General features: G+C 44.4%; 1 protein-coding gene across 1 annotated transcript in view; it reads left to right on the plus strand.

The window, feature by feature from the left end:
• Positions 1-369: 369 nt before the first annotated feature.
• Positions 370-13,798, plus strand: part of LOC108785392 (contactin-associated protein-like 5) — a 283,646-nt gene continuing 270,217 nt past the window's right edge. Inside the window, exons 1-2 of the mRNA XM_018554450.1 lie at positions 370-536; positions 580-667. Coding sequence (XP_018409952.1) covers positions 583-667 — 85 coding nt within the window. The 5' untranslated portion in view covers positions 370-536; positions 580-582. The remainder of the gene's footprint in view (positions 537-579; positions 668-13,798) is intronic.

Consider the following 13,798-nt stretch of genomic DNA (forward strand, 5'->3'; position numbering starts at 1 on the left):
TAGCAGACATTACCACACTTTCACATAATAACTCTATTATAAAGCCTCCTGTGCAGCTCCCCTATTCTCTCCATTGCCTTCACCCTGCAGACTCTGCTCCAGTCACCTCTGCTGTGTGATTTATGGGCAGCGATCATTGCGCAGCTCAGCCTTCGAGAATGTATACATAGATCGGTAAATAAGAGGGATCGGGGTGTCTCCTGCTCCCTGCGCTGGCTGTGACAGCTCTGCCCCGGCTCCGGACTGCGCTCTGCCATGCACAGTGGGTGGATCTGCTCCGGGCTGGGGGTGGGGAGCTTCTATCGCTCGCCTATAAGGAGCTGTCCACCATCTCAGTGCTGAATCTTCATCCCAGAGCTGGAAGCTGCCTCCTGCTCGCTGGCTGCCTGTCTGCCTGTCTCCTGTGGAGGGTTCTCTTGAAGGAGTTTGTGCAGAGGAAGTCTGCAGCCCAGCCTGGATTATCTGGATGCTGCTGAGAGCAAAGGATTGTCTGAGCAGAGCAAGGCACAGAGATCTGGGATAACATCCACACTGACTCTGCCTTCTACCTGAGCAGCTTCTGCTGGAGGAAAACAAGACACGATGGATTCTGGGGGGACCTGGTTTGGGGCTTTTCTGTGTGTGCTGCTGTCTGCTGTGTGGCCCCTTGGATCAACAGCTGCAAACTGTAAGTGATGGGGACACCTGGGGGGGCTCTCACAGTTGTCTCTTTAGCAGGGGCTCTGTGGAATAGAATGGAATATTGCTGCTCTCCGACTGACCTGGGTGCAGATTGTTTATGTCTCCTGTACTATGTAGGTAAAAGGCATTTCATGGCAAGCTTGTGTTCTGCTGCTGCTAGCAATCCCTGTACACACTGATTAATTGCCATTGCTTTGGAGGGTGGACACTGCAACCTGCAGATCATCTTTGATTACCAGTGTGCCCAGTAGATTGCTGGTTTCTAGTTAAAGCTAAATGCTGATATTGTGCTGCTGTTCCGCCAGCCTTTCTCAACCTTTTACCTGGAGAGCAACCCCCTTCGAAATCACTGTTATGTCTGCTAAAACCAATTCATTGGGAGGTCAAGATGCCCCTTACATTGGTTGCCAGAGAAGAATGCTACCCTTGCAGACAGCTAAAAAGATCACTGCACACCTCTTGCAAAATTAGCACAATATTTGACTTGTTATGGGTTCCATCAACCACTAGCAGCCCATTATTTGGCTGCTATGGGTTCAACCCCTAAGGGTTGCTTGAGCTGTGGCTGATGAACACCCGAAAATATTGTGAGTTCAATCAGCCACAGTCCAAGGAACCCCTAGCAGCCTCTGGAGGAAACCTAGACTTCCAGGGGACCCTGGTTGAGAATGGCTGTGCTGAGCTATACTTGTCCATATGGTACCATTGATGATCAGGAATCTGAAGGCTGTCCCATGATGGATTGATGATTGAAGTTTGCATTTGCTTTAGTGGAGTGATTCTATGTTCATGGATGTGTCCAGCTGCTGAGCAGGGTGCGAAGGGTTAATAAAAAGGTAGACAGCGAATGCTAATGGGACAAGATCTTCTTGCGAAGCATGGGCTGCCTTGAAACTGATGCAGTGTATCTAACTCTGTGAAGTGCAATATGTGGTTGAGTTCCCATCACTTTCCGCAGCCATGAGCTGCTGCAGTCTTGCACCGCTGTCATCCTAGAAGTACGCAGTTTGAATGCTTTATGCCAGGCTGGGAGGCTTCCTGGAGATGCAGTGGGTTGTATGTGTAGCAGAAGCATCAGGCTGGATAGGGGAACAAGATCACAGCAAAAGGTTCACATCAATAATAGAAAAAAAAGAGTGTCATCATACCATACATATGCTCCTCTGCTTTGTAAGCTGAATTGCTAACTTTATACCATTAGGGTCTATGCTAAATTGCACATCATATGCTAATGATGTTGAGTGTGCAATCAATATGATTTAAACTCTTAGCTCCTAATCTTGTGCAGCAACTGGTTATTTAGGCCACATTATCAATTTGTTCCTTACAGCAATATTAAGATTTTTTTTTGTTTGGTTCTACAACTGCAGTGTGACAATCTGACCACTGGAGGTCACTGTTGGTCTTCAGCAGGTTCATGTTGAGCCCAAGATTATGAAAACTCAGAGGATGGATTCCACTCCGGATAAAGTGTCTCCAGAAAAAAAAATAAGAGAGAAGCCTTTTATATTTATGCACCGTAACGAAATACCCCTCACTACAACCCCCCCCCCCCCCCCCCCCCCCCCACCCCCACCAAAAAACCCCCAAAAACATTCATTCTGAGGTAATTAGCACAGCACCCTGCTCTAAAAACAGCACTGCACTGTATTGATATAGAATATATGGTCATAGCCAATATAAAACACTGCCCTGCAAAATATTGATACAATATTATTACATTTACCAAACAGGGAGAGATGTATCTATATACATTGGTGAATTTTAATTTCCTGATCAGGGATGTGGGGTGAATCTGAGATAGGAATCGTCATATTTCCTTGTCAGGATGGTAATTGCTGGAGAAATGTTTGAAGGGGTCGTCGCCCCTTTGCGTAAATCTTAGCAGTTGGTTTTTCTTGCAGTGTGTAATTCCAGACAGACGCTGTACAAGGTGGAGGCTGAACGACCGCCATCGTCTCGTTTAATTCCATATAATGTCTGTAAAGGAGTCTTCCTGATCATCGGAGTGGCTTAGGTTCACCGTATGTGTTTCAGTCTGACCATACAATCTCTGCGCAAGCAAACTTAAGCTCACAGCACATGTTACAATCTGCTTTACGGTCACCACACGCGTTACAGTCTGATCATATCATCTTTGTACGGTCAACTTTGGATTTACCAAAACTATGTAATGCGAGGATGCACCTAATCTATCCAATCAATGTGTATCTAAATAGGCAGGCGCTTGCATTACATCAGGGGTAGGCAACTTCGACACTCCAGCTGTTGTGAAACTACAAGTCCCATGAGGCATCGCAAGACCCAGACAGCCACAAGCATGACTCCCAGAGTCAGATGTATGAAGGGATTTGTAGTTGCACCACAGCTGCGGTGCCGAGGTTGCCTACGAATGCACTACATACTGGTTGATAGATCTAAAGGAGATTGTACCATCAGATTGCAATTTGTAAGGACTTTGGATTTCCTCCAGAGGATGCTAGGGGTTCCCTGAGAGGAGGGCAGTGGCAGACTGAGCTCCTACCCACTCTGACCACCAATGTAAGGGCCACTTCTATAATGGACACCAATGTAATGGTCACTTACACACTGACTACTAATGTAAGGGATCACTTCTATACTGAGCACCATTCTAAGAGGACACGTCTATACTGAGCTCCAATGTAAGGGGACACATCTATACTGAGCACCAATGTAAGGGGTCATTTCTATACTGAGCACCAATATAAGGGGACACATCTATACTGACCACCAATGTAAGGGGTCACTTCTATACTGAGCACCAATGTAAGGGGACACGTCTATACTGAGCTCCAATGTAAGGGGTCACTTCTATACTGAGCACCAATGTAAGGGGTCACTTCTATACTGAGCACCAATGTAATGGGTCACTTCTATACTGAGCACCAATGTAAGGGGACACATCTATACTGAGCACCAATGTAAGGGGACACATCTAAACTGACCACCAATGTAAGGGGTCACTTATATACTGAGCACCAATGTAAGGGGACACATCTATACTGAGCTCCATTGTAAGGGGTCACTTCCATACTGAGCACCAATGTAAGAGGTCACTTCTATACTAAGCACCAATGTAAGGGCTCACTTTTATACTGAGCACCAATGTAAGAGGTCACTTCTATACTAAGCACCAATGTAAGGGCTCACTTTTATACTGAGCACCAATGTAAGAGGTCACTTCTATACTAAGCACCAATGTAAGGGCTCACTTTTATACTGAGCACCAATGTAAGAGGTCACTTCTATACTAAGCACCAATGTAAGGGCTCACTTTTATACTGAGCACCAATGTAAGAGGTCACTTCTATACTAAGCACCAATGTAAGGGCTCACTTTTATACTGAGCACCAATGTAAGAGGTCACTTCTATACTAAGCACCAATGTAAGGGCTCACTTTTATACTGAGCACCAATGTAAGAGGTCACTTCTATACTAAGCACCAATGTAAGGGCTCACTTTTATACTGAGCACCAATGTAAGAGGTCACTTCTATACTAAGCACCAATGTAAGGGCTCACTTTTATACTGAGCACCAATGTAAGAGGTCACTTCTATACTAAGCACCAATGTAAGGGCTCACTTTTATACTGAGCACCAATGTAAGAGGTCACTTCTATACTAAGCACCAATGTAAGGGCTCACTTTTATACTGAGCACCAATGTAAGAGGTCACTTCTATACTAAGCACCAATGTAAGGGCTCACTTTTATACTGAGCACCAATGTAAGAGGTCACTTCTATACTAAGCACCAATGTAAGGGCTCACTTTTATACTGAGCACCAATGTAAGAGGTCACTTCTATACTAAGCACCAATGTAAGGGCTCACTTTTATACTGAGCACCAATGTAAGAGGTCACTTCTATACTAAGCACCAATGTAAGGGCTCACTTTTATACTGAGCACCAATGTAAGAGGTCACTTCTATACTAAGCACCAATGTAAGGGCTCACTTTTATACTGAGCACCAATGTAAGAGGTCACTTCTATACTAAGCACCAATGTAAGGGCTCACTTTTATACTGAGCACCAATGTAAGAGGTCACTTCTATACTAAGCACCAATGTAAGGGCTCACTTTTATACTGAGCACCAATGTAAGAGGTCACTTCTATACTAAGCACCAATGTAAGGGCTCACTTTTATACTGAGCACCAATGTAAGAGGTCACTTCTATACTAAGCACCAATGTAAGGGCTCACTTTTATACTGAGCACCAATGTAAGAGGTCACTTCTATACTAAGCACCAATGTAAGGGCTCACTTTTATACTGAGCACCAATGTAAGAGGTCACTTCTATACTAAGCACCAATGTAAGGGCTCACTTTTATACTGAGCACCAATGTAAGAGGTCACTTCTATACTAAGCACCAATGTAAGGGCTCACTTTTATACTGAGCACCAATGTAAGAGGTCACTTCTATACTAAGCACCAATGTAAGGGCTCACTTTTATACTGAGCACCAATGTAAGAGGTCACTTCTATACTAAGCACCAATGTAAGGGCTCACTTTTATACTGAGCACCAATGTAAGAGGTCACTTCTATACTAAGCACCAATGTAAGGGCTCACTTTTATACTGAGCACCAATGTAAGAGGTCACTTCTATACTAAGCACCAATGTAAGGGCTCACTTTTATACTGAGCACCAATGTAAGAGGTCACTTCTATACTAAGCACCAATGTAAGGGCTCACTTTTATACTGAGCACCAATGTAAGAGGTCACTTCTATACTAAGCACCAATGTAAGGGCTCACTTTTATACTGAGCACCAATGTAAGAGGTCACTTCTATACTAAGCACCAATGTAAGGGCTCACTTTTATACTGAGCACCAATGTAAGAGGTCACTTCTATACTAAGCACCAATGTAAGGGCTCACTTTTATACTGAGCACCAATGTAAGAGGTCACTTCTATACTAAGCACCAATGTAAGGGCTCACTTTTATACTGAGCACCAATGTAAGAGGTCACTTCTATACTAAGCACCAATGTAAGGGCTCACTTTTATACTGAGCACCAATGTAAGAGGTCACTTCTATACTAAGCACCAATGTAAGGGCTCACTTTTATACTGAGCACCAATGTAAGAGGTCACTTCTATACTAAGCACCAATGTAAGGGCTCACTTTTATACTGAGCACCAATGTAAGAGGTCACTTCTATACTAAGCACCAATGTAAGGGCTCACTTTTATACTGAGCACCAATGTAAGAGGTCACTTCTATACTAAGCACCAATGTAAGGGCTCACTTTTATACTGAGCACCAATGTAAGAGGTCACTTCTATACTAAGCACCAATGTAAGGGCTCACTTTTATACTGAGCACCAATGTAAGAGGTCACTTCTATACTAAGCACCAATGTAAGGGCTCACTTTTATACTGAGCACCAATGTAAGAGGTCACTTCTATACTAAGCACCAATGTAAGGGCTCACTTTTATACTGAGCACCAATGTAAGAGGTCACTTCTATACTAAGCACCAATGTAAGGGCTCACTTTTATACTGAGCACCAATGTAAGAGGTCACTTCTATACTAAGCACCAATGTAAGGGCTCACTTTTATACTGAGCACCAATGTAAGAGGTCACTTCTATACTAAGCACCAATGTAAGGGCTCACTTTTATACTGAGCACCAATGTAAGAGGTCACTTCTATACTAAGCACCAATGTAAGGGCTCACTTTTATACTGAGCACCAATGTAAGAGGTCACTTCTATACTAAGCACCAATGTAAGGGCTCACTTTTATACTGAGCACCAATGTAAGAGGTCACTTCTATACTAAGCACCAATGTAAGGGCTCACTTTTATACTGAGCACCAATGTAAGAGGTCACTTCTATACTAAGCACCAATGTAAGGGCTCACTTTTATACTGAGCACCAATGTAAGAGGTCACTTCTATACTAAGCACCAATGTAAGGGCTCACTTTTATACTGAGCACCAATGTAAGAGGTCACTTCTATACTAAGCACCAATGTAAGGGCTCACTTTTATACTGAGCACCAATGTAAGAGGTCACTTCTATACTGAGCACCAATGTAATGGGTCACTTCTATACTGGCCACCAATGTAATGGGTCACTTCTATACTGACCACCAATGTAAGGGGTCACTTCTATACTGAGCTCCAATGTAAGGGGACACATCTATACTGAGCACCATTGTAAGGGGACACATCAATACTGCGCACCATTGTAAGGGGACACTTCTATACTGAGCACCAATGTAAGGGGACACTTCTATACTGAGCACCAATGTAAGGGGACACTTCTATACTGAGCACCAATGTAAGGGGACACTTCTATACTGAGCACCAATGTAAGGGGACACTTCTATACTGAGCACCAATGTAAGGGGACACTTCTATACTGAGCACCAATGTAAGGGGACACTTCTATACTGAGCACCAATGTAAGGGGACACTTCTATACTGAGCACCAATGTAAGGGGTCACGTCTATACTGAGCTCCAATGTAAGGGGACACATCTATACTGAGCACCATTGTAAGGGGACACATCAATACTGCGCACCATTGTAAGGGGACACTTCTATACTGAGCACCAATGTAAGGGTTCACTTCTATGCTGAGCACCAATGTAAGGGGTCACGTCTATACTGAGCACCAATGTAAGGGGTCACGTCTATACTGAGCTCCAATGTAAGGGGACACATCTATACTGAGCACCAATGTAAGGGGTCACGTCTATACTGAGCTCCAATGTAAGGGGACACATCTATACTGAGCACCATTGTAAGGGGACACATCAATACTGCGCACCATTGTAAGGGGACACTTCTATACTGAGCACCAATGTAAGGGGTCACTTCTATACTGAGCACCAATGTAAGGGGTCACTTCTATACTGAGCACCAATGTAAGGGGACACATCTATACTGAGCACCAATGTAAGGGGTCATTTCTATACTGAGCACCAATGTAAGGGTTCACTTCTATGCTGAGCACCAATGTAAGGGGTCACTTCTATACTGAGCACCAATGTAAGGGGTCACTTCTATACTGAGCACCAATGTAAGGGGACACTTCTACTTGCACACTGATTACAAATGTTAGAAGTTGCTTCTACGCTGACCAGCAATGCAAGGGAATACTGTAGATGTAGGGATCGAAGCGACACACCAATTAAAATCATGCAGATACAAATTTATTCCCCTAGGGTCTGGCGACATTCATGTAAAATAGCCAATGCATTTAAGGGGTCCAAAACATCCCCCCTTCATCAGGTCCTAATGATTAAAAGTTGTATCGAGTTGTGATGGGAGTACTTCAGGCTTGTCAGCAGCTGGTTTGGCAGCAACTCATAGGTAACTGCCAATGTAAGGGATCATTTCCAGGCTGACCACCAATATAAAGGGTCATTTTCACACTTGCCAGCAATGTTAGGGGTCACTTCTATACTGACCACCAATGTAAGGGGACACCTAAAGACTGAGCACCAATGTAAGGGGTCACTTCTATACTGAGCACCAATGTAAGGGGTCACTTCTATACTGAGCACCAATGTAAGGGGTCACTTCTATGCTGAGCACCAATGTAAGGGGACACATCTATACTGAGCACCAATGTAAGGGGTCACTTCTATACTGAGCACCAATGTTAGGGGACACTTCTATACTGAGCACCAATGTTAGGGGACACTTCTATACTGAGCACCAATGTAAAGGGTAATTTCCACAGTTACTACCAATGTAAGGGGTCAGTTCTACACTGATCATCAATGTACGAGGTCACTGCATTTTTCTGTCAGTGTTCCTTTTCTGGCCCTTATAATTGGGTTAATTTCATACATATTTACTAAGCCCCAGTTTTTATTTTTTAATTTAAAGTCTCTACAACTGACTTATGTACTAGGAGCTTTAAGTATAATAATTAATCCCTAAATTGGGGTTTCCTTAGACCTAAAACTATTTCAAGGGTTCCTCCATTGTAAGCAGGGTAAGGAAGGCTGATCTAGAGCCGGTGGACAAGTCAACAAAAAAATTGACTCAAAAATTAACTGTATGCAGTCCATGTGTCAAATGCACCATGTTGTGTCATCTCTAAGTTGACCCAGTTCAGATATTTTTGTCACACTGTATCTCGAAAAATGTCATATATATTTGAAATAAAGCATATACTGTACATTGTTTATGTGTGCCAGATGGGGAGTTATTAAAAAAATGCAATACACACTATATTGCCAATAGTATTGGGACGCCGGCCTTTACATGCTCATGAACTTTAGTGGCATCCCAGTCTTAGTCTGTAGGGTTTAGTATTGCGTTGGCTCCGCCCTTTGCCGCTATAACAGCTTCATCTCTTCTGGGAAGGCGTCCACAAGGTTTAGGAGTGTGTCTATGGGAATGTTGGACCATTTGTGAGGTCAGGTACTGATGTTGGAGGAGAAGGCCGGGCTCGCAGTCTCCGCTCTCATTCATTCCAAAGGTGTTCTATGGGGTTGAGGTCTGGACTCTGTGCGGCCAGTCACGTTCCTCCACCCCAAACTCCCCCATTCATGTCTTTATGGACCTTGCTTTGTGCCCTGGTGCGCACTCATGTTGGAACAGGAAGGGGCCATCCCCAAACTCCTCCCACAAAGTTAGGAGCATGAAATTGTCCAAAATGTCTTGGTATGCTGATGCCTTAAGAGTTCCCTTCACTGGAACTAAGGGACCAAGCCCAACCCTTGAAAAATAACCCCCCACCCCATAATCCCCCCTCCTCCAAACTTTACACTTGGCACAATGCAGTCAGGCAAGTACCGTTCTCCTGGCAACCGCCAAACCCAGACACGTCCATCGGATTGCCAGACAGAGAAGCGTGATTGGTCACTCCAGAGAACACGTCTCCCCTTCTCTAGAGTCCAGTGGCGGTGTGCTTTACACCACGGCATCCCACGCTTTGCATTGCACTTGGTGATGTAAGGCTTGGATGCAGATTCAACAAGGCGTTGGAAACATTCCTCAGAGATTTTGGTCCATACTGACATGATGACATCACATAGTTGCTGCAGATTTGTCGGCTGCACATCCATGATGCGAAGCTCCACCAGCCTGAACCGTCGACACAAGGCAGGATGGATCCATGCTTTCATGTTGTTTACATTAAATTCTGACCCGATTAATGTCGCAACAGAAATCGAGACTCATCAGACCAGGCAAGGTTTTTTCCAATCTTTTTTTACAATTTTGGTGAGCCCCTGCTCACCAAAGTGGCACTCGGTGTGGTCTTCTGCTGCTGTAGCCCATCTGATTCAAGGTTTGATGTGTTGTGTGTTCAGAGATGGCATTCTGCATACCTTGGATGTAACGAGTGGTTATTTGAGTTACATGCGGCAGATAATGGAGGAGGCGGTGCCCGCCTCCTCTTACATCCCTGGCCAGCGAACTAAGAGCAGGTGGGGCCAGTGATGTAAGAGAAGGCGGGGCCCTTCGATAGCAGAGGAGGTGGGGCTCGGGGACGGAACAGGAGTCGGGCCCGGCGACCACATAGGCACTGACAGGTAAGAGATCTCAGACCCTGCAGAGCCCACTATAGAGCGTTCTATGGTGGGCTCTGCAGGGTCACTCTCCCCTGGTGCTCTGCAAGTGGCATAACAAGCAATCACGGGGCCCCATACAAAATTTTGCTATGGGGCCCTGTGATTTCTAGTTACGCCCCTGCAACAAGGTATTCTTTCCCAGAGAGCTGCCACTCACTGGATATTTTCTCTTTTTCAGACCATTCCCAGTAATCCCGAGAGATGGTTGTGTGTGAAAATCCCAGTAGATCAGCAGTTGCTGAAATACTCAGACCAGCCCGTCTGGCACCAACAACCATGTCATGTTCAAAGTCACCTAAATCTCCTTTCTTCCACAAACTGATGCTCGGTTGGAACTTCAGCAGACCATCTTAACCGTGTCCACAAGCCATGTATTGAGTTACTGCCATGTGAATGGCTGATTAGATATTTGACGAGGTGTACCTAATAAAGCGGCCACTGATTATATATATATTAGGGCTGTGGAAACGAAAGATTAATTTCTCGATTATTTGTTAAACTTTTTGATTGATTAAAATTATTTTGATCGCTAATGAAAACACTCACCTCTCCGCCAGCTTCCGGGAGTCGCTCCGTCGGCTAACGAAGGGAAGGGGGGAGGAGTCCGGTGACGTCGATGTCCGTGACTGCTAACGAAAAGAAGGGGGAGGGGTCCGGTGACGTCGATGTCCGTGACGTCACCGGACTCCTCCCCCCTTCGTTAGCCGACGGAGCCACTTGGGCCGGTGAGTTTGCCCAAGAAACTTTCTGCACGAGCGCCAGCCACGACATTGGCCTATACACATACAGCACAGCAATGAAGTAATAAAATGAACTAGGATCACACTAATCCAGCACGTTATTATTCTGAGTTGCCCCACTCAAGAGGCGGCCATATTGAGTGGGGCACGTGAGATTAATAACGTGCTGGATTAGTGTGATCCTAGTTAATTTTATTACTTCATTGCTGTGCTGTATGTGTATAGGCCAATGTAGTTCCATCTGTATGTGCGTTATAATGAATCGAAATCAATCGATTAATCGATTTTAAAAACATTCGATTAATCGAACACGAACATTTTAATCATTACCAGCCCTAATATATATATATATGTTATCCAAAATGCTTGCTGCTAAGGATTTCCTTGATTTTATGTTATTTTTCTTTTAATTGTATAGCGTTGCTCCAAACAGTAAGCCGTTTACCTTATTCTGCTCTGAAGTTACATAGTTACATAGTTACATAGTTACATAGTATTTGAGGTTGAATAAAGACATTAGTCCATCAAGTCCAACCTATTAGGATCTCATTCTAGGAGTACCTGTACCCCTGTATATTACGGTCCCTTAAGAAATCGTCCAAAAGTTTCTTGAACAATTCCACATTATTTGCTGAAATCACCGCCTGTGGCAGTGAGTTCCAGACCCTAACTGATCTTACTGTGAAGAACCCCCTTCGCCCCTTGTGCTGGAATTTTTTTTCCACCAATTTTAGGTGATGGCCTCTAGTTTTTGTAACGGAGTTAATTTTAAACAGTTTATCGCTAATGTTGCTACCACCATTAAACATTTTGTACATGGAAATCATATCCCCCCTTAATCTCCTCACCTCTAATGTGAACATGTTTAAATTTAGTAGCCTCGTCTCGTAGCTCTGGTCCTCCATACCCCTAATTAGTTTGGTTGCCCTTCGCTGGACTTTTTCCAACTCAAGGACATCTTTTCTTAGTACTGGTGACCAGAACTGGACCGCGTACTCCAGATGAGGTCGAACCAATGATCTATAAAGTGGCAAAATTATAGACTTGTCCCTGCAATACATCCCCTTTTTAATACAGGACAAGACCCTGCTAGCTTTGTTTACAGCAGCCTGGCACTGCAAACTACCTTTCAGTTTGTGGTCTACAATGACCCCCAAATCCTTCTCCATTTCTGACTTCCCCAGCGGCATACCCATAATTGTATAACCCATTTGTTTATTTTTAATTCCAAAGTGCATTACTTTGCATTTATCGACATTAAACCTCATCTGCCACATTAATGCCCACTCCCCTATTTTATCCAGGTCCTCCTGTAATGTTATAGTGTCTAAGTCCGTGTCTATTACCCTCCCTATTTTGGTGTCATCCGCAAACACGGAAATATCGCTGTTAACACCCTCCCCGAAGTTACCCACAAGAAATCACGTTTTCGGGATAAGAGATCTCCCGTCCATATAAAGATCTGCACAGACGTTAAAATCCAATTTCAGGATAAAAAAAGATGTCCAAAAAGTCCATTACTGGTGCAGCGGATAGAATGTCTTAACACTTTGTATTTACATTTGCCTTCTGTACACAATAAGCATAATTAGCCCAGCCATGGGACCGAGTGGGAGACGATCCTCCCACACTTCCCGCCGGGGCGTAGATTATCTGCAGCGGGTGCGCGCAGTGGGCAGTTGGGACCAGAACGTTATTAATGAGTTTGGTACTGGAAACTTCCTTTGCAATATGTTAACATGAACGCTGTTTGTTAACACAGTCCTGCCAAAAATAATTAAAGTGGGATGTGAATTACTTCCCTGAAGAGTTTGGAAAACAAAGTAATTACATGGCTTAGTGACAAGCAGAACATACAATTTGTGTATTCCAGCAGAGCTCGCTGTGTGCGTTTTTTAAAGGGAAACTTGCAGCAACCCATTGGGTGCATTGCCTTTGGCACCATTACGTGTTCAATCCAGCATCTTTTCCTTCTGCCAGATGTGACCCCTCAACTGACGCATTTTGCCCCCAATCGGGGCGTAATCATAGAGATCCCTATGATTAATCCCTGATTTTGGTATCCCTTTCATTAGGCCCTGATTGAGAAATTCCTACGATTAAGCCCTGATTGAGGGATCTCTATGATTAAGCCATGGTTGAGGGATCTCTATGATTAAGCCCTGATTGAGGGATCTCTGTGATTAAGCCCCAATTAAGGGATCCCTATACTTAAGCTGTGATTAAGGAATCCCTATGATTAAGCCCCAATTGAGGGAGCCCAATGATTAGGCCCTGATTGAGGGACCCATGTTATTAAGCTCTAATTGAGGGATCCATATAAGTAAGCCCTGATTGAGGGATCCCCATGATTAGGCCCTGATTGAGGGATCCCCATGACTAAGCCCTGATTGAGGGGTCCCCATGACTAAGCCCTGATTGAGGGGGTCCCCATGACTAAGCCATAATTGAGGGATCCCCATGACTAAGCCCTGATTGAGGGATCCCCATGACTAAGCCATGATTGAGGGATCCCCATGACTAAGCCATGATTGAGGGATCCCCATGACTAAGCCATGATTGAGGGATCCCCATGACTAAGCCATGATTGAGGGGTCTCTATGATTAAGCCCTGATTGAGGGATCTCTATGATTAAGCCCTGCATGAGGTGAAAAGCGTTAGTGGAGTCACGTCTGGCAGAGGTAAAGCTATATAGGCAACAGCATACATGACCTATATACTGCATTCTTATGCTAGGCGTAACAGAGTTACTTCACCCCCCCCCCCCCTTCACAACCTTTTTTTTACTCTTTAACCTTCCAA

This window comes from Nanorana parkeri, unplaced genomic scaffold, assembly GCF_000935625.1.
Source record: "Nanorana parkeri isolate BGI_ZX_2015 unplaced genomic scaffold, ASM93562v1 scaffold159, whole genome shotgun sequence".
In the NCBI taxonomy this organism is placed as follows: domain Eukaryota; kingdom Metazoa; phylum Chordata; class Amphibia; order Anura; family Dicroglossidae; genus Nanorana; species Nanorana parkeri.